The 22,721-nt window shown below is 37.6% G+C and overlaps 1 protein-coding gene across 1 annotated transcript in view; it reads left to right on the forward strand.

The window, feature by feature from the left end:
- SORCS3 (sortilin related VPS10 domain containing receptor 3) overlaps positions 1–22,721 on the forward strand; it is a gene marked incomplete at both ends in the record, with an annotated part of 623,015 nt that overhangs the window by 588,626 nt on the left and 11,668 nt on the right. Inside the window, 3 exons of the mRNA XM_080694612.1 lie at positions 1,380–1,513; positions 16,882–17,005; positions 18,635–18,747. Of these exons, the coding sequence (XP_080550738.1) occupies positions 1,380–1,513; positions 16,882–17,005; positions 18,635–18,747 (371 nt within the window). The remainder of the gene's footprint in view (positions 1–1,379; positions 1,514–16,881; positions 17,006–18,634; positions 18,748–22,721) is intronic.

Genomic DNA, 22,721 nt, shown 5'->3' on the forward strand with positions numbered 1-22,721 from the left:
TCTTTTTCCAACATCAAGCAAACCATACAAAAAACAATACAGATTTGCTCATTTAAAATAATTAAACCTTCAGCCAAATGAGTATATGAAGTGACATGGTTGAAATTATTTTCTGGAAGAAATCTTGAGGTGCCATATGTCTGGAGTCAGGGCAGAGAGCTGGAGGCACAACACATTTTCAGACTGCAGATACACAGTTTTTTTTTTAATTTTCCTTCAGTTTTTAACTGACAAAAATAATATAACTTTATCTTGTACAACACAATGTTTTGAAATATATATTCATTGTGGAATGACTTAATCAGGATAATTACCACATGCATTACCTCTCATACTTCTTTTTTTGTATGTGTGGTGACATGTAAAATCTACTGTTTTAGTTGTTTTTAAAAATGCAATACATTGTGATCAACTGTAATCAGCCTGGTATAATATATCTCATTGTACATAATCATCCTATCTTACTCAAACTTTGTATCTTTTGACCAACACCTATCTCACCCCACCTCAACCATCATTCTACCTCTGCTTCTATGAGTTTACTTTTTTTATTTTAGATTCCATATGTAAGTGAATCGTGTGATATTTATCTTTCTGTTCATGGCTCATTTCCCATAACATCAAATGCCCTCCAGATTCATCCACGTGGTCACAAATGACAAGAGACGAAAATCCCAGAGTCAAAAATGAACATATCTGCCCCCAAATGCAACATTGGTGCATTAATAATTTTTATCCAGCAGTTCCCTCTTGTCATTTTATTTTGGAAATGAGTGGAATCAACTTCCTCGCTTATTCTTCTTAGGGTGTGTTCACGTCGGTTCTTGTATTTGACAGTCCAGAGCTCTATGCTGCTCATGCCGGTTTCCAAAGGGAGGGGCAAAAAGTAAAGAAGCAGCACTTTTATTATTTGGGAACCTGGCATTTGTTTCTTTCAGCTTAGGGGGCTATACTTTTCTCTCTGTATAAAATAAGCTTTCCAGCTTTTGAATGACACCTACTATGGCCAATCATTCAAGAGGTGACAAACCAATTAACAATGGAAGATAACGGGAGAGTCCTTCATACAGTGCACTGACCCCAAACCACAAGGCAGGCTAATCCTCAGAAAAACAAACAAACAAACAAACAGACAGCCCTTTCTCTTCCAATGTAATGGTGAAGTGTCTAGTAAACTAGCTTTGTTCTTGGATTGGAGGCTCATGGGCATCCCTGGTGTTTGGTCTTATCAGGTGTCAATTAGGTTCAGATATCACTCAAGAAACATGATTGAGCATCCTATATTGACTAAGGGCAATGCTCGTAGGGATTACGATTATATATCTGGGGGTGCTTGGCTCTGGGAATCCAAATACTTACTTTTATCCCCTGTTCTTTAGGTCCAGTGGAGCACGTTCACCTTCGGGTTCCATTTGTCGCTATAAGAAATAAGGAGGTCAACATCAGTGCCGTCGTGTGGCCCAGCCAACTGGGAACCCTTACCTACTTCTGGTGGTTCGGCAATAGCACAAAGGTTCGGTCCTTCCTGCTTGGTATCAGATCTCTACAGAGTGCTTCTGGGCTGTAGCCTTGATATTGGGATACCCTTGATAATGGGAACCCTGAGGATGCAGTAATAGGAGGGTACACCTACAGAACCCCACAGAGCAGAATACAACATTCCCTCCTCACACTAAGTTCATTGCTTTAAGAAGTAATTATTATATAATAAGTTTAAATAGTTCTAAGAAAGGGAGAGTACTTTGAGAAACTATATAGACCTGTGTGATTGATATTTATAAAATTTCATTCCCCCATCGGTTTTGTGTGTGTGTGTGTGTGTGTGTGTGTGTGTGTGTGTGTGTGTGGTACTGGGGATGAAACCCAGGGGCATTCTACCTCTAAGCCACACCTCCAGCACAATTTTTATTCTTTATTTGAAACAGGGTCTCAGTGAGTTGCAAAGTACCTCACTAAGTAGCTGAGGTTGTCCGAGAATCACGGTCCTCCTGTCTCAGCCTCTTGAATGCTGGGATTAATAAGTGTTGGAATTATAAAGTATGTAATCTTTGAAGATAGGCTCTTTTTCACTTGGTAATTTACATTCACGTCCCTTTCATGGTTTTTCATTGTTTGGTGACTCATTTCGTTTCAGTACCAAATAATATTTAATTGCCTGGATGTGTCACAGTTTATTTATTCACTCACTCAATAAATGATGTCTTCGAGGCTGCCGAGTTTTGACAATTATAAATACAACTGGTATAAGCATACATGTGCAGATTTTTGTGTAAATGTAAATTTTCAACTTTTTTGGGTAAATACCAAAGGCATGATTTTTGGGTCATGTGGTAATGGCATGTTTGGTTTTATAAGACATTACCGAGCCGGGCGTGGTGGCGCACGCTTGTAATCCCCACACTTGGAAGGTGGAGACGGGAGGATCGTGTTGGTTCGAAGCCAGCCGCGCTGGCTTAGGAGACCCTCTTTCCAAATAGAAATATAAAAATAGTTCTGAGAGTGTAGCCTGGAAATAGAAGGGCTTCCAGGAACGCCAATACCACCAAAAAAAAAAAAAAAAAAAGACACTACTGAGCCTCTTCCAAAGTGGTGGAACTTTTTGCATTGCCACCAGTGGTGAGTGAGAGCCCTGCTGCTCCACACCCTCATTAGTATTCTTTGGTGTCAAGCTCTGGATTTTGGTTGTTCCAATAGGCAAGTGGTTGTATCTCATTGTTGTTTGGATTTTCATTTCCTGATGATATATATATATATATATCAGGTGGAGTATATGTCATATGATTTCTTGCCAATCAAGCAGTTGGTATCTACTAAGATCTTCTGCCATTACGTATCTTTGTAAAATATTTAAGAGTTCTTTACATATTTTAGATAATAATCCCGATATGTTTTTACAAATAGTCTCTCCCAAACTGTAGTTTCTCTTACAGGGCAGAAAGTTTTATTTTAATAAAGTTCAGCTTCAGTTCAACATGGGTTGTGCTCTTAGTATTATATCTAAAATGTCATTACTGTACCTAAGGTTATCTGAGTTTTGTCCTTTGCTATGTTCTAGGATTTTTATAGTTTTGTGTTTTACATTTAGGTTTATGATTCATTTTTCACTCACTAATTTTTTTGGAAAGGTATGAGGCCTGTGCCTAGATTAGTTTTCTTTGCATGTGGTATCTTTGAAGGTGGTTTTTTTATTCTATTATGTTTTCTTTGCTTTGTTGTCAAAACTCACATGGATCTTTCTGATTCTCTATTTTGATCATAGAGTACTTGCCTTTTCTTTTACCAATATTACATTGCCTTGATTACTGTAGTCTTATATGAAGTATTAAAGTAAGGTCAAATTAATCATTCAACTCTGTTATCCTTCAATATTGTGTTGGGTATTCTGGGTCTTTTCACTCCAGATAAACTTAAAATAAGTTTTCTGATATCTACAAAATAAATTGTTGAGATGTTTTATTGGTATTACATTGAATCTATACATCAATTGGGTACAATCTGACATCTTGACAATATTGAGTACTTCTATCCATGAGCATGGAATATCTCTTACTTATTTAGTTATTATTTGATTTATCTCAAGAGAATTTTGTAGGTTTCCTAACATAACTCTGAACATATGTTACTAGATTTGTATCTAAGTACTTCAGTTTTAATGGTACTAAAGTCAGTGATACTGTGTTTTAAATTCAATTTCCACTTGTTAATTGCTGGTATATATAATTTTTTTATATAAATGAGATTTGTAGTGAAATCATTTCATTGATTTGGGATATTGATCAGTTTGTATCTCCTCTCTTTCTTTATTCCTTGACAAAAAAACTTATTATCTTTATTGATTATTTTTCAAAGAACCAGCATTCAGTTTTATTGATTTTATTTGTTGATTTCTTGCTTTCAATTTCATGGATTTTTATTCTCATTTTATTATTTCTTCTTTTCTGGTTACCTTAGATTTAATTTGTTCTTCTTTTTCTAATTTTCTAAAACAGACATCTATATAATTGATTTTAAGTTCTTCGTTTCTAATATATGCACACAGTGCTATAAATTTTCCTCCAAGCATGCTTTGGCTGCAACCTATACATTTTGATAGGTTGTGTCTTTCTTTTCATTTAAAATGCTTTTTAATTTCTCTTGAATTTTTATTCATGTGTCATTTAGAAGCATATTATTTAATATCCACATATTTGGGTATTTTCCAGTTATCTTTCTGCTCTTGATTTGTAGTTTAGTTCCATTGTGGTCTGGGACATTGTATGATTTATATCCTCAAATTTGTTAAAGTGTGTTTTATGGAGCCAGGAATGGTGATGCACATCTGTAATCCCAGCACTTGGGAAACTGAAAAAAATCACGAGCTCAAGGCCAGCCTCAGCAACTTAGTGAGACCTTGTTTAAAAAAATTTTAAAAATGGCTGGGGCTATGGCTTGGAGGTAGAAAATCCCCAGTTTCAATCCTGAGTGTTTGTTTTGTGACTTAGAATGTAGTCTAACTTAGTGAATATTTGATGTGGGCTTGAGAATAATGTGTATTTAGCTGTTTTTTGATTAAGCAATTTATAGATGCCAATTATATTCAGTTGACTGATGGTAATGTTGAGTTTAACTATATCTTTATTGATTTTCTCTTTTTTTTAGCATATCACTTACACTTAAAAAAACTTTATTTAGTGATTTCCATAGAATTGCAATACACATTTGTACCTAATCCAACCTCATTTAAAACAACACTATGTGGCTTCCTGGTTAGTACTAGTACTTTACAACAACATCATCATAATTCCTCCTACCTGCCATTTATATCATTATTGTCACTAATTCCACCTACACATAAGCATACATAAGATATATGTGTAAGCATATGTAATCAGATACACTGTTGCTATTATTATTTTGAATAAACTATATGTTAGGTCAATTAAAAATAAAAAATAAATTTTTTTTACCTTCACTTATCCTTTCTTTAATGTTATTTCTTTATGTGGTTCAGAGTTCCTGGCCTATATTATTTTTTTTTCTCTCTGAAGAACTTGTTTTAATAAATCTAGCAAGACAGCTTGACTGTCAAAAGAATTTTTCAATTTTTGTTGGGAACATTTTTTTATTCTGAATGGTCATTTTTCCGGGTACAAAATTAGTTGTTTACTGGGCTTTTTATCTAAAAAGGGAAAAAATAAGGTCAGTTTGGCTTTTCTCTCAATATGTTCTTACCTGCATGGTTTCTGAGAATAAGTTGGATGTATTTCTTATCTTTTCTTTTTTGTGGGTAACATGTTTGTTTCTTCCTGCTTCTTTCAGAGTTTTAAATTTGTCTTTGACTTCCTGAAGTTCAAAATAGTATGCCTAGTATTAAGCTTTTAGTATTTATCTAGCATAGTGTTCACTGAGCTTCTTGTATCTATGGTTACCTTGAAGAGATTACCTTGAAGATTACCTTGAAGAGATTACCTTGGAGAGATTAACTTGTTTCAGATATTTCTTTGGTTCTTTTCTCTGATATTACCTTGGAGAGATTCTTATTACTGAAAACATTGTCTTTGGAGAGATTCTTATTGTTTTAGGTTTTTTTCTGTTCTTTTCTCTCATTTTTTTTATATCACACATAGTGAAGGGTCTGAGAATCACCCACCAACCCAAATAACAAAGGACTCACAAGAGATGTAAAATGCAAGTGAGGTTTATTGTGCTGCAGCTCTGTCCCTGCAAGCTAGGGGTAGAGACCATGATACTAAATGGTCAAGGTTGACCGAGAGCTCACTCCAAGGTCTGAATTTATAGCCCCAGGAGGGAGTGGTTACATAGTCAGAGCCCACCAAAAGCCTGCCAACCTTAGAATAAACCAATCAGATACAAAGACAAACAGGTACAACCAATGATTTTAAAACATGCATACACACGTCAGAGCCTGCTAAAGACTGCTCATCTCCCTTATGGTATGTGCTCATTCCCTAGGGCTGCCTTTCCCACCCACCTTGGCTAGGCCAGGCTTATCTCTGCACTGAGGAATCTGCCTGGAGAGCAGATTAGCTGACCTGGCTCAGAGATATGGGGATGGGGCCCATGTTGCTTGCAGCTGTGGGAGGCAGCGCAGGGAGGACAGAGACCTTGGCCAGAAAGCTGGGGATTAGAAGCTTTGACCTGGCGGGTCCCCTACCCTGGTCCTTGAATCCTGCAACCTGGACAGCTTGGCTTACAGATCTTCATTCTGCTTCCAATCCTACCTTACTTCTATATCTTAACTCTATATCTATATCTTAACTCTATATACTAATATAGAGTTATTATATTAATAAATAAATAATAAATAAATAATAAAATAAATAAATAATTTATTTAATATTATTTAATTTTATTATTTAATATTTTGTTTAATATTTAATATTTATAAAATAAAATAATTTATTTAATATTATTTATTTATTTACAAATTTATTTATTTAATAAATAAATAAATAATAAATAATACTAATTATTTTATATCCTACTTTCTTAATCCTAATAGGGGAGAAGGCTTCTCTAACTAAATTCTCATGCTGGGGGGGAGGGAACTGTTCTTCCAGCATTCCTACATTAGTTAAGTTACTTGTATTTCTCCCACATCCTTGGGTATCATTTCCTATTTTTGTCGTTGTTGTTGTTGTTTTGCCTCCCTCTTCTTTTCATTTTTTTAAACGTTTTGTTGGTGCATTGTAGTCATACATCTTAATGGAGTACATGATGGTAAAGGCATACATGCACACAGTACCCAATTAGCCCTTACCCAATTCCCACCCATTCCCTTCCCCTCCCTCCTTCTCATGTTTGGCTTAATGATTGACTTTGATATGTTTGTTAATGTACATCATGAACATTAGAGAATTTCCCTCTTCCCCCTCCCATCCCCTCTGGTCCCCTTATTTACTTATCTATAGTATCTCTTTCTTCATCTAGAGTTCCTCCTATGATTCATTTTCTCCCTAGATTTCACATATTAGGGAGCACATCCCATTTCTTATTTTTTGTGACTGACTAATCTCACTTAGCATAATGTTCTTCAGTTCCATCCATTTCTCTGTAAATGATATAATTTTGGTTCTTTTTTGTGGCTGAGTAAAATTCCATTGTATACATATCTCATAGTTTTGTAATTCATTCATCTGTTGATGGACATCTTGGCTGGTTTCATAGTTTGGCAATTGTGAATTGTGCAACTATGAACATAGATACACATGTATTAATTAGGTAGTTTGGTTTCATTATTTTAAGTAGATACCCAGAAGTGGTATTGCTGGATTATATGGTAAGTTCATTCCCATTCTTCTGAGGATCCTCCATACAGTTTTCCAAAGTGGTTGCACTAATTTTCAGTTCCACTAACAATGGAATAGAGTTACCACTTCTCTGCATCCTTGCCAGAATTTGTTGTTCTTTGTGTTTTGAATGATTGCCATTCTAGTTGGAGTTAGGAGAAATCTCAGGGTAGTTTTGATTTGTATCTCTCTGATTGCCAATGATGTTGAGCATTTTTTCATGGATTTTTTGACCATTTTAATTTGGTTATTTATTTTCTTAGTACTGATTCTCTTGAGTTTTCTGTATAGTTTAGATACTAGTCCTCTATTGGAGGAGTAGGTGGCAAAAATCTTCTTCCATTCTGTTGGCTCTCGGTTGAGGTTCTTGATAGTTTCCTTTGCTGTGCAGAAGCTCTTCAGTTTAATGCTAACACTCTGCAGGAGGAATCACAACCCTACTTTAAAGTATACTACAAAGCCATAGTAATAAAAACATTATAGTACTGGCACAAAAACAGATACATAGATTAATAGAGCAGAATACAAGGCTCAGAAACACATATGCACACTTACAAAAAATTGATTTTTGACAAAGGGTAAAAAAAACATACACTGGAAAAAAGATAGCCTGTTCAACAAATGGTGTTTGGAAAACTTGTTAACCATATACAGAAATTTAGAAATAAATCTCACTTTTTCAACCTGCACAAGAGTCAATTCATGATGGATTAAAGACTTGGAAATCAAACCAGAGACCTCGAGGCTCCTTGAAGAGGGCATAGGTCCAACATTGCAACCCACAGACATAGGTAAAAACTTTCTCAACAAGACCCCAAAGGCACAGGAAACTAGAAGGTGGATCAACACATAGGATTGTGTTAAACTGAAGAGCTTCATTGTTTATATTCTTTGCTTTTTAGTTTGGATCTTTTTATTGAGATACCTGCAATTTCAGATAGTCTTTCCTCAATGGTGTCTAGTCTTTTTGTTTTGTTTTGTTTTTTGGTGGTACTGGGGTTCCTGAAAGCCCTTCTACATCCTAGCTACACTCCCAGATCTATTTTATATTTTTATTTGGAAACAGGGTCTCTTAAGCCAGCGTGGCTGGCTTCGAACCTGAGCGAGCTTCCTGTCTCTGCCTCCCAAGCGCGGGGATTACAAGCATGCGTCACCACGCCCGGCACTGGTGTCTAGTCTTAAAAAAGATGATCAAAGGCTTTCTTCATTTCTTTTATAGTGCCAGTGGTTTTGATTTTTTGAGGGATTGGTATTATTGTTCTCTCTTAGAATTTATATCTCTTCCTTTACATTGCCTGCCTTTTCAGGCATATTGTCTACTTTGTCAGTCAGACTTCCTGTGTAAGTTAGTAATAATTATTTTAAATTCCTAGCCTGATGTCCTTAATAATCCTGCCATATCTGATTCCGAGAATATGTTCATGTTCTCTCTCTTTTATTTATTGGAATCTTAGTATGCCTTGTAATTTTTTTTTCTTATTGGCTTGGCATGATGCTATGAGTGAAAGAATTGCTTTTATAAAGATGCCTGCAGTAATGTGTTGGTAAGTTAGAGAGGGAAGAGAAGTATCCTATATATCTATTACTATGTCTCAATGTTTTAGTGAGCCTATGTCCTGGGATCATATATTTTACAGGGATTTTGTAGTCCCCTATTCGAGATGCGACAGGATGCCTAGAGTAGGCTGAAGTTGGTTATTTCCCTTGCTGTAGAACAGTGAGACTGTGATGAAACCAAAGAAGATTAGGACAGATTTACTAATTTTTAAGACTAAATATTTTTTTGCAATGCTGGAATTCACTTGTATAGTGCAAAATGATTCTCTTTTCTCTTCCTACTAGAAAGTAGAAGGACAATTTTCTCCAGTATTTATGAGGAAACTTTGGTCAGTTTCTGATTATAAAACTTGCAGAGTCATGAAATTCTTTCTATTATTGTACCTCTCAGACTTGTGCTTTTTCTTGAAAACCTACAATATGTTTAATTTTGCTTATCTTAGAGAAATATTTAATTAAAATAAGAAATATAGGAGATGCTAGATATGAAAAGAAGGGAAATAAATATTTAATTATTGACTAATAATGACTGTAGAGAAATTTTTCTGTACCTTCACCCCTGAATGGTAAGAGTGGAAGTTAACTCATCTTTGATATTTTCTAGGGGGAACAAAAGGAGGAAGCATTATGTGGTGAAAGTAATGTAGATCTTAAATTTAGAGTCATTAGTTTGGTTTCTAATAACCTGGATGTGTGAACTTGGTCAATTTATTCATCCTAAAATTTCATTCACTCACTGTAAACTGGAGAGAATAATGTCCATCTCATCTTCAATGTTGTGAAAATTGTGGTAATATATTTTGTGGTACACACTATATACTAAACAAATATCTCTTTTTTATTATGTCACTGAAACCGATATTTGGGATGAGTTGGCATAAGATGGAGTAAAATTTGTGGATCTAGTGACTTCTTTCAGTTTGTTTTATTTCTGCTTTATTGTTTATAATTAATGCCTCTGCGTTTCTGATATCATTAGTCAACAGGACAATAGATAAGCAATAGACATTTCATTTAGTAAAATACCTACTTAGTACAATATAGAAGTGAAGGTTTCAGTATGTGACACACATCCCAAATCCAAACCTTTGACTAGTTGGGAGCCAGATCTCAAACCCAGGGCTTCTAATTTCAATCTACCATCCCTCAACCAGGGATGTTTTAGCTGCACCACTAGCAGTTTTTTTTGTCTCCTAGAGTGTGTAGACATATCATATTTATTTAAAAAGAAAAATTATAAATAGGAAATAGAAAAATATCAGGTGAGAAGTTAGAAAGATAAAGATTTTAAGTTTACTTTTTTCCTGAGGAGTTGAGAGTTTGAATTCTGAATCAGAAAATTATCTTCTGATCATGTACTGAGTGATCTTTACCAGATACTACTGTGAGCAAAGATGCCAGTTCTTGGCTGTTTTCAACACATTGATCTACTCAGCCACCTGCAAAGAACTGAAGACAAAGCTCCTATCCAGTACCATTTTTTTTTTTTTTTAGTTCTGATTATAAGACTTGAAGTAGTATTAGGATCTAGTAAACATCCAATTAAAAACAAGCAAAGAAATGAACAAAATGATTTAGGATTATAGCTTTTATTTTACTTATAAACACCTGTGCCAGCTGGGTGTAGGGCACACACTTGTAATCCCAGCTTTTGGGAGGCTGAGACAGAGGATTGCGATTTGAAGAAAGCTTCAGCTACTCAGAGTGAGACTGCAACTCAGACTCAGTGAGACCCTGTTTCAAAATAAAGAATAAAAATAGGGCTGGGGGTTTAGCTCAGAGGTAGAATGCCCCTGGATCCCATCCCTGGTACTGCAAAATACATACATACATACATACATACATACATACATACAAAAAACACTTGTGCTAACTTGGATAAATTGCTTGATATGAGTCTCAGTGTTCTTTTGTCTAAGCTAATGATATCAGCACCCAATACATAACATCATTTATCTATTAATTGAAATCTCTCTCTCTCTCTCTCACACACACACACACACACACACACACACACACACACACACACTATGCCATCATAAGGGGGTGATTTTTGAGTTATGTATTGATAAGTATGGTTTTACTTTTTAAATTGATGACCAGATGTATTTCTTTGGTTAGGAATTTTCCAGCTTCAGCATCAAGTGCTACATAAATACCCAGATCCCCAAAGTCTATATTTGTTGTTACCCCTAACCTACAAAATAATAAGACAGGCTAGGCAGAAGAAGAAAATGCTTCCAGAATAAGACAAATGTGGGTTAAATTCCATGAAAGAGTCTTCTTTGTTGTGTACCTTTATTCAAACCATTTCTTTTCTTTGAATCTTTATTTTATTAATGGCAATGTATGAGAAATAAAAGTGCCAACTATAATTGATTAGAGCAATGAGGGAAAAGACTCTTATGTGAATCATTTAGAACACATCCAAGCATTTGAAAATATTAGACCTTGTTGTGCTTATTATTTGCACTGATAACATCTACATCTAGGTAGCAAACATGACTTGGTTGCACAGATTACATTCCTTTCCACAAAAATCATTATTTGTTCCATTCAAAAGAGCACATTTTAAGTGCTTTTTTTTAGTGTCATGCCAGAAATCCATTGAGGTGGCCGTAGTGCCCAGTAATTAATCCAGTAAGACCACATTTGGCTGGAAAGTAAATGAATATCTTTAGGTGTCATGATGAGTACTGCTACTTTAGAGTTATCTCATTCCCTTTGACTAGTCAATCTGTAAAAGGAACTAATATTAGTTTTAAGTGTCTGTTTCTACACATTATTTAATAAGCAGAATATTACTGATTAAGAAGAAATTATCCTATTTTATACAGGCTAATAACCTTGAAAGGTTGTGTGTGTGTGTGTGTGTGTGTGTGTGTGTGTGTGTGTGAGAGAGAGAGAGAGAGAGAGAGAGAGAGAGAGAGAGGGAGAAGATCACATACGACATCATCCTTAACTCATACTTTAGATGAGAAGGTGAGATGAATATATATGCAATAATTGATAAGCAAGTATGATATAGAAGTAAATAAAAAAGAGCAAACATTCCTGAAACGCAGCTGTTGACTTATATACCTATAGACCTCACAGTGAGGGGTAGAAAATTACATCAGCACCTCCATGGGCCTCTTTCAGAAGTTGTATTTTGAACTATATGTCGTGAGGAATACAAAACAGTCTAAATTATATTAGTCACCTCCAAGAAACAATCTATTTGAGAATATGAGGTTAACATCCAAGAAAAGACACAAGAAGGTAAGGCAATAGGAATATACTGTTATTGGCCAAGTCAAGCAACCTAGGAATTGACAGAGGCAGGCGCTGAGGGTCATGGAGCAAGTCATGTATGAAATTGGTCCTAAATGGCATTGAAGGAGCAGTAGAATCTAGGGAGAGAGGAAAGTTATCTATGTGTAAAGGCAAGGCCATAAGAAGGAGTATGTTCTATGTGGGCTGATTCAGCAAAAGCAAAAGTTGCTTTTGGGCAGAAGTTGGAGAATAAAAATGAACAAGGGAATGACTTTGAATGACATCAACGTTTGCTTATTATTTGGTCATAGAAACTCAGATTTGCCAGAAAGTGCTAAAAGATATAACTAGACTCATGAACAGTTATATTTTAGGCTATTAGATACTTTGAAAGAGTTCTTTATAAATTTGTGTGTGTATATGTTTGTGTTTATAGAAAATCATTGTTTAACCTGTGAATTTTCACATTAACCTCACAGTCATAACACATCTATAAATATTACTTTCCTTTGTTTCTTTCTTGTTTCTGTATTTAATCTTTTAAGCATAGTTCTAAACATGTATTATATATTCTGAATTTCTACCCCATATGATAAGCCCTTTTCACATATTATTGTATAATGCAATTAGGGTTTTAAGTAAGGCAAGCATAGTGATTGCATAGTTTTTTTTCAATTTTGGAATGGCAGCTTTTATCTAGGTATACATTTTGAACGGTGGGTATATTGTAATCAGTAGTATTAATATGACTGGAAAATTGGTGTAGTGTGCTTCCAACAATTTTCCTGTGACTTCCTGTTCCATTAATCAAGTGGAAATCTCATAACTAGTTTCTCAGAGCTTGGTTGAATTCTCACTGTGCCCAGTTGGTAATAGGTGACCTGTTGCACATGAGGCATTCTTCATGGGGAGAGATGCAGCCAGCAGCCTACACAAGGCATAAGGTAATATTCTTAGGACCTCAGTATGAGCTAGCCCTGCAGCTGGGACATAGCAGAGACAGAGAAGTCAATCGGCCGCCTGCTGGATTTGTGGGGCTCTGAATGGCCAATTTGCTAGGATTAACAGAGGTCTGGCTTAATAAATGTGTCTGCTTGCCTAATAGATTTGAGTAAATGAACCTTAAAATGCTTGATTTAATTTAGCATTGGGCACCAGATATGAGCAGCCAATGAAGAACTCAAGAATCCTGTGGAGCGTTCCAGCTTTGGAAGGAAGGTGAAATCAACACCGATGCCATAACTGCTGATGAAAAACAAAAGCAATTTGGAAAACAAAATTAGCTCCTGCCATTTCCCTAGCATCAATATCCATGGCCTGCCACCCGGAGACTAAGCATCTCTATTCAGTACAGTTTCTTTGCTGTGGCTCTGTGTCCTGACTGGCTGGAAGGGTGGCATGCCTGCCTTCCCACCTCAGATAGCATTCATCCCTTTGTCTTGCAGACCCTCACCCTAGGTTGGCCCTGGATCTCCCAGGAGAGCAGCCAGAGTGAGACAAGACCAAATCTGCTGGGACAGGAGCAACTCTCCCCTCTCAGGAGAGAGGTTGTTGCCAAGTGTGACACAACTACCTGAGTCTTGAGTTAAGAGTGTGCAGAAAAGTTGGAGAGGGCCCCATGGAACACTGAGTGCCAAGGGAGGTAGGAAGGAAGTGGTGAAGATTTCCTGAAAATCATCAAGGGGAAAAAATGCCTGGCAGTAAGAAGTTGGTGAGATAAAAGACAGCTAAGGGTAGGGAAACCAAGGGCCACAGATAGAGGCATGGTCAAAGAATCCTTCAAGGAGTCAGGAAAAATAAAAGCAAGTTGATATGCATTTTATAATTTTTTCTCCTTATATTTTATGATAAATAATTTTTGACATACACCAAATTTGAAAGTATTTTGCAGGGAATATCCATATAACCTCCCACCGATAATCTACCACCAACTTTATCATTCTTGTTTTGTCACATGTCTATCTGTCCATTCCTCTGTCTTGATTTAATTATTCATTTCAATGTAAATTTAAGAAACCTATATACTTTGGCCTAAATGATTCATCTTGAAAATCATTAGATATAGTTCAATCTCTTAAAACTTTTTCACTGGCAGATATTTAAAATATATATTAATGGAATGTACAAATCTGTACTATGAACTTACTGAATTTGGCAAATGCATTCACTTGTTTAACCCAAACTGCAGAACCTTCTCACGTACTCCTTCTCAATCCCTATCCATAATTTCTAGAACCAAACACTGTTTTATTTTTTCTGTCATAGATTAGATTTGCCTAGTCTAGAATCTCATAAAATGTGAATATGCTGTATGAATTGTTTTTTTCTCATGGTGTTGGTGTGTGTGTGTGTGTGTGTGTGTGTGTGTGTGTATGCATGTGTGTGTGCATGTGTGTGAATAAAGTCATTATTTTCTTCTGTTAATTATATGAATATACTATGTTTCATTTATTTGCCTATTAATAAATTATTGAACTGTTTCTAGTTTTTAGCTGTTATGAATCAGCTGCCCATGAACTCTAAAAGAATTGTGTGTGGACATGTGTTTTCTGTTGACTATTTTTCTAAGATTGTGATTGCCAAATTATAAAATAGAAAAGAGGAAAACCACTTTCAAAACAGTACTTGCAATTTCTTAAAAACTCAACTTTTTCCTAAATGGTCATATCATTTTACATTCCCACCAAAATTGTGTGAAAGTTCTAGTTTGTTTTTACATCTTTAAAATTATTTTTGAAGAGCTATAGTTCTAAGTCATTGTCCTTATATTAGAGATGGCAGCAGTGTGGTGCACATGATATTCCCTCATTGCTATTTCCATGCTAAGCTCAAATGGACCTCGGCTTTCTTCTTAAAACTTGACTTTAAGCCACCAAAGTACCATGGTATGGAGGCATAACAGACATAATTGTGTGCCATCCCTTTGTTTAGTTCAGAAGGTTACTCCTTTGTGTGTATCATTACTGAATCATAGGATGGAGGAAAATATTTAAACCCTGGCATCTGCCCTTAGATGACTTTTACTTAGCAAACAGAGAAGAAAGAATACCAAAAACATAGTGCAATATCTCTACTCCTGCCCAACTCCGGCCATAAGCCTGACAGTAATATAGAGCTATAGAATTTTAAAGCAGAAGAAGTCAAATTATTTTTTCAGAGACCCAGTTGAAAATTGGAGTTGGGAAGGAATTTCAGTTTTGCAGAGGGGAGGATGCCTGACAGTTGCCATCTCAGAGGTTCTGCAGGGCTGGATGTACATGGATGTACACACATCCAGCCCTGTGCAGGTATGATCCCACTCCCTTAGAGAGAAACTCTGCATCCTCCAACCAGCTACATCATTTTTTTTTTTTTTTTGATCCTGTTGTCTTGACACAAAGAGACGGGGGTGTCTGTACATCTGCATTCCCCACATTGCATTATGGCCACCTTCATTCAGTCTCCTAATATTATGTCTTACCTTCCAAATATTAGAGAAATAAAGAGGGCCTGTGCTTTAAGATGACCCCTGAATGTTGGGTATGGAGGTGCATACCTGTAATATCAGTACTTGAGAGACTGAGAAAGAGGATCGCAAATTCAAGGCCAGTTTCAGCAATTAGTGAAACCCTAAGCAATTTAGTGAGACCCTATTTATTTATTTATTTATTTATTTATTTATTTATTTATTTATTTGGTGGTACTGGGGTTCCTGGAAGCCCTTCTACCTCTGGGCTACACTCCCAGACCTATTTTTACATTTTCATTTTTGGAAACAGGATCTCCTAAGCCAGCGCGCGCGGCTGGCTTCGAACCTGCGCGATCCTCCTGTCTCCGCCTCCCAAGCGCGGGGATTACAAGCGTGCGCCACCACGCCCGGCTAGTGAGACCCTATTAAAAAAAAAAAAATAGAAGCAGTATATGGCTCAGAGGTAGAGTGCCTTAAGTACTGACAAACAACAAAAAAAGGAGGAGGAGTTGGACCCCTGAATTATGGTTTTTCAACTTCAGGATTTACTTTCTCTTCTCTCCAATAAGCACCTGCTCTTACCAAGATTCTGATGCTCAGAGAAAAAATGCAATTGTGCTATTTCTCTCTTTATCCTTAAGAAGTTCTTATCTGTTATGATAATCAGAAAAGCATAAAGAAAAACAAAGATAAAACCCTGATCACAGATACATTTGTATACTTTGCAATCTACTAAAAATGTTTAAAGTGATGCACAATGGGAAACAGATATAATAACACAAAAAGTCAGTAGTATGACCATGGATCCAACTTTCCTATATACATATATACACATACATATATTTTATATGAAAGTATGCCTAGAGAAAAATATAGGAAAGTTAGTAAAATGTGATCATGTCTCTGAATGGCCTTACAGTCCAACTGGATACAGAATGAAAATTCAAGTTATAGAAGACTGGAGAAGAGAAATGATCCTCTGCTCCCAGAGCCAACAGGAACATGTATCAAAAGTTGCTGCTACTTCACCTCAGGAGAAAGAGCAGAGTGGTGTGAAAACCCTCGAGTGTCCAGTCTTAGGCTCATTTCTCAGGATTAACATTTTACAATGTGTTTCATGTATATTAATATTCATCCTAGATCCTGAAGGAATAATTACAGTTTTAGAAAGCTGTATAAAATTGGTTCTTTTTCCTCCCCATTTTCAAGTTAGGACCCCTTGGGATGTAATCTGCTATGCAGATTTGTGACATTCTGAGATTTACCGGAAAGAAAGAATACCTGCTATTCCAGAGAGGATTAAATGGGTGTCATTATTTATCTTTCCTGCAGCCCCTCATCACCCTGGACAGCAGCATTTCCTTCACATTTCTCGCAGAGGGAACCAATACCATCACTGTCCAGGTGGCTGCTGGGAATACCCTCATCCAGGACACAAAAGACATTGCAGTTCATGGTAAGATCTGAGAAAGGTCCTCTGATGCTCCCTCCTGCACAGGCAATCCCCTCCACCCACCCTATCAGCAATCACTCACTGTAATGGAAATCCCCCCTGGCCAGGAGGAAATTGCGTAGGTACCCAGAGGCATTCACATCCGCTTCCTACCTTGTTCCTGGACAGAGGATCAAGGCTACAAGAGAAGCAGATCAGAGGTGGGAATTTGCTTCCCCTGTGATATATCTGCATCACCACATGGTTGGTATTTCTCATTAGACAGAAACATATATTCTAAGTTGAAGGATTACTGAGCTGGGAGGGTGTCCTGGAAGGAGCTAGCTCTGACATCCTAATGAGGTGCCTGCAATGTGTGTGCAGCGTTTACGCATTGTGAGATGGAGCCCAGAGAGGTCCAAAGCTGGGGGAGTGGAGGTCCCTGCCCTTGCAGAGTTCCTAGCCCGAGTAATGAAATGACCTACACAGAACTGATGTGCATTCTTGATTGTTATGGACTCTAACAACATTAGTTGAAAGGCTTGATGATAAGGCTGAAATATGAAGAGAAGCAGAAGAAAATGGTGAATAGATTCTCCATCCTGTTCTTAATCCTACAAAGCCATTGTTTATTACTAAACTTAACTTTGAATGAAATTGGTACTTCTATGGCTACCCCACTGGGGTCTAACACAAGCACTGTTATGTTTTCCTAGAAGATTGTACTAAGGTATGGAGCCTGTGATGAAAGGCCATATTTCTTCGATCTATCCTAGAGATTTCTTTTTCCTATCTCTCTAAGCTTGCTGCCTGGGCTCTTTATTGGGCACCTGGAAGCTTTCTTTTAAAGTAAACATTTTGATTAAAGTATAAATTTTATACAGAAAAGTGTACAGATCACAAATTCTAACTTCACGAGTGACCAGGAAGTGAATAAACCTATCTGTCCACCAAATGGGCCAAGACATTGAACATTACCCATACTCTAGAGCCATGATTTCAGCCTACTTTCTAATCCTCTGAGGCGGTTCCTAGCACAATGAACAGAAGAACTATAGGAAGGAGAAGTGAAAAGCCTCCATTCTACCCAAGCCCAAATTGTCTGTGCTTTGGGCTGGCTCTGCATGGCACCACTGAGAGGAATGAAGTGCCTTTCAAGGTTTTACTGCTTATCTTTCCTTTAAGACAATATATTGTTTACAAAAAGAAAGGCTTAAGAGCCTAGCATTTTTTTTTTTTTTGGTTTTTCAGTACTGAGGATTGAACCCAGGAACATTCTGCCTCTGAGGTACACCCCAGCCCTATATTTCATTCTTTATTTTGAAACAGGGTCAGTTACAGAGGGCCTCACCAAGCAGCTGAGGCTGTCCACAAACTTGTGATCCTCCTGTCTCAGCCTCACAAATACTGAGATTATAAGCATGCACCACCCCACCTGGCTAGATCCAAGGATTTTAACACTACCAGGAGCAGAAATCTACTTCCAAACACCATATTTCATTTTCTCTTAGAAGACAAGAATGAGGGCTAAAATGAAGGAATTATAGCTGGATTCTCATGAAAGAGTAGACCTTGTCCCCAAAGCTCAGTGACGACAGAGCTTTTACCTGTCACCCCCTCTTTCCTCTCACATGCACATTCTCTCTCCTGCAGAATACTTCCAGTCCCAGCTCTTATCCTTCTCTCCTAACCTGGATTACCACAATCCTGACATCCCTGAATGGAGGCAAGATATTGGCAATGTGATCAAGAGAGCTCTGGTGAAAGTAAGTTGGCTTGATCTTTGTTTAAGTTTTTTTGAACAAAGGAACTGGAAGGTGTGGGTAAGAATTGAAATCTCTCCTCTACAGATAGATGAGTATTTTTTTTTGTAAAAAGAGAAATAAAGGAAGAATGAATAGAGTGAGAAAGAAAAAAGGGAAGAGATAAGAGCAGAAGGAAAGGGTGAAAGTCTAAAAGTCTAGTTTATTGTTTAAAGATGGAAATTGGCCCAGTGTTTTATCCTCTCTTTCTTTCTTTCTTTCTTTCTTTCTTTCTTTCTTTCTTTCTTTCTTTCTTTCTTTCTTTTTTTTTTTTTTTGGTGGTACTGGGGTTCCTGGAAGCCCTTCTACCTCTGGGCTACTCTCCCAGACCTATTTTTTGGAAACAGGGTCTCCTAAGCCAGCGCACACGGCTGGCTTCGAACCTGCGCGATCCTCCTGTCTCTGCCTCCCAAGCGCAGGGATTACAAGCGTGTGCCACCACACCCAGCTTATCCTGACTATTTCTGACAGAGGGGTGTGACCTTTACAGTGGACTAATAGATGGAAAAATTCAGTGAGTCTATGTTAATATCATATACTTAGCTGGCTCTTTGTTCATGAATTCTCTCTTAAACAGATATTAGAATTACTAGACTACCACTGGCCATACATGACACTCAGAAGACTATAGGACAGGAAACAGAGTCTTCTGCAAGATAAATAGGGCTATAGATATAAGCCATGTTCAGATTTGCCTTAGGAAAAACAAACAAGTTCTAAGCCAGGTGTGGTGGCACATGCTTGTAATCTCAGCATTTGGGAGGTTGAGACCGGAGGATCATGGTTCACAGATAGCCTTAGCTACTCAGTGAGGCCTTTTGCAACTCAGTGAGACCCTGTCTCAAAATAAAGAATAAAAAAAAAATAGGGCAGGAGGTGCAGCTCAGAGGTAGAATGCCTCTGGGTTCCATCCCCAGTACCACAAAAAAAAAAAAAAAAAAAAAAAAAAAAAGTTCTGCTAACCACTCCCAGAGCTAGGAACTAGAATATACTGATGAATAAAACATGGTTAGTGCAAATGTAGAAATATTTCTAGTGTGTAATTAGTACCCAGCACCTCCAAGGAACATGAAGAAAAGCATGATTAACCCTGTTTGGAAGTACAAGCTTGGCATGAATTTGCAATTTATAATAAATACTTGCTAACCTATTGGAATGGTTTTGAAGGAGATGTGTTTTAAAGGATGCATGTTAATTAACAGGAAGAGGACAGTGTCATTCAGATAGAATGAACAGCATATGCAGATCCATGGACTAGTGAAATGGTACAGCCTGTTTGAGAAATGGCGTAGAGTTTGGTGTAGCCATTATACAATATATGAAAACAAGTGTAGCAGAATTTTACTTGGAATGGTTAGGTCAGATGGTGAGGGGTCTGAGAACCTAAACAGTGGTTGATATGTATTTTGTTGGCAGTGGAATATATGAAAAGTATCATGTTTTAGGTAAGATAGTGCTGTGAATAGATTTGTATTTTGGTCACCCTTTCTGTGGCATTGCAGAGGAAAGGCTACTGGGACGATGAGGAGGTGGTAGAATGGGGCAGAGATGTCACAAAAGATGACCAGTTAAAGTCCACTGCAGTTAACCAGCCCTGGGATAACAAGATTCTAAAGAGGAAAAAATCCTCAAAGGCTTTTTCATATGTTGAACAGAATTAATGATTACAAATGCAGCTCAGGTGAGAAAGAGAAAGAAGCTTTCCGATTAAAAGAGTAGGTGAGAGGTGGCCTGACCATCAATGGCGACAGGAGAAGCATGCTTGAGGAATAATGATGTATTGGTGTTTTCCATGAGTTTGAAGCCCATGAGAAATGATCCAGTGAAGATGACCAGTTAGGGTAAAAATATGGATCTGAAAGTCAAGCAGGGGATTATCTGGTGGCAGAGATTTGAGAGCTGTGGCTGTGGAGGTCATTAGTTTTCCCCGGGGGACATGTGGTCAGGAAAGTCAGGACTGCTGATGCCCCCGCGGCAAATAAAGGAGACCCAAGGAAAGACCTATGGAGAAGGAGCTGAAAGAAGGAAGCAGAACAAATAAATGTGAGTGCTATAAAAGCAGTTCTGGCACAGGTGATGCAAGAGAAACTTGGAAACTTTTTATAAAAGTATTGTTTTTAGAGATGTAAATAAGACCTCTGTGTATGCTATCTGAGTCTGTTCAGGCTGCTATAACAAAGTGCCAGGATCTGTGTGGCTTATAAACAACAGAAATTGACTTCTCATGATTCTCGTGGCTGTAGTCTCACATCATAATGTATTTCATAGTGATAGTGACATGCGTGCAGAAAAAAATTAATGAAAGCGGAAAAAATTACTAAGTAGCCATGCTCCATATTAAAGAAAGAGAGAGAAAGGAAACATGAGAGGATTAAGGCACCAGATGACTGGTAAAAGCTTGTTTTCTATTCTTTCACTGTGTCTTTATGTTGTGGAAAGAGGCCAAGAGAGCTCTCTGGGCTCTTTGATAAGGGCACTATTCCCATTCATGAGGGCTGCACCCTCCTGCCCTTATCACCTTCCAAAGAGTCTCACTTCATTAGACCATCACACTGGTGATTAGGTTAAAAATAAGAATTGTAGGAGGAACACAGCTATTCAGACCTTAGCATATGCTGCATATGCCTTTTGGTGGCAAGGTAACCAGAATTGTGTGGTATTTGGTATGGCTGCATTTATCAAAAGCCTGTGAGCTTTTAAAGGAAAAATTTGGTGATTGTAACACTTCTACTACTAATAAATAATAATAGCAGTTGCCAGTCAATGCCTGGGGCTTAAATCTCACAAGGACAAATCACCCACATGACTTTTTAGTCAAAAGTAAGTGAATCCAGATGTGCAGCTCCAATGTCCCTCCAAAGTCACTGGTCAACGCTCTCTGAGATTATTCTTCACTAAGACAAGGTGTCTCTGAGGCAGAGGCACTGATAGGCTTGTGCCCCTTTAGCCTACCCAGTGGACTCTTTGCTACTCCTGGCTGGGATAAGGTCTTCCTGCTCCATGTGGTTGGTCACTGAAACTTCCAGCTACTCTGGAGTCCTCACAGCAGGGCCCTGAGTCATTTGACAAACTGCCACTGGATTTCAAGAGGATGCTTCCTTGATTGCTGGACCTTTTAGCCTGCCGACTGCTGTTTCTCACTTTCCTGCCTGCTGACTCTCTCCTTTATCGCATACCTGAGAGTTAAGTCCAATCTGGAAGCCTAGTTCCAGATAGGAATCAGAGCTGAGCAAATGGAAACAACCTACCCTTCTGCTTCTTTTCAGTTCAGCAACTATTTACTGAGTTACTCCTCTGCTGAGCATCATGCAGAATAGCAAGGTATCCACAAAAGCCCCAGGGAATGTTTGAGCAAGCACAGGATAAGAACTTATCAGAGAAAAGACTACACTAGATGGATGTAATTGTATGTCCCAGGGGACATGATCTGTGTTCTTGAAATGTGGTGGGCATGGTGGTCTGGAGGAGCTTGGGAAGGAGGCTGAAGTGAGGGAGATCACCACGGGCAGAGACAGTCAAGGGAGACTTTCAGGAGGAGGTGGTATTTCAGCTGAATCACTAATCATCTATTGTATTTGTATTGACACAAGAGAAGGTGCTATTCTGGATAAAAGACCTTCACATAGAAAAGAATAAGCAGTGGAAAAACTCGATCCATTCTCATTCCCCCCCACACACAAAGTGCTCTTAGACAGACGTGCACTTTTAAGTTTTTAATCACAAAAGTGATGTGATCCTTTTGTTAAACACTCAGGAATAGAAAAATTCACTCATAATCTTAGCCTCTTAACTTTGAGTAGTTTGTTTTCTTTCATGTACATTTGTATTTTTATAGACTTGTAACCCAGTAGATGAAGGCAATAGAGAAAAATGCAGCTGCCCCAGGTATTTTCTTTTTCTTTTTCACATTGCCTCCTGGAACTCCTCATCATCATAAA

Source organism: Muscardinus avellanarius, assembly GCF_963383645.1.
Source record: "Muscardinus avellanarius genome assembly, chromosome: 4".
Lineage (NCBI taxonomy): Eukaryota > Metazoa > Chordata > Mammalia > Rodentia > Gliridae > Muscardinus > Muscardinus avellanarius.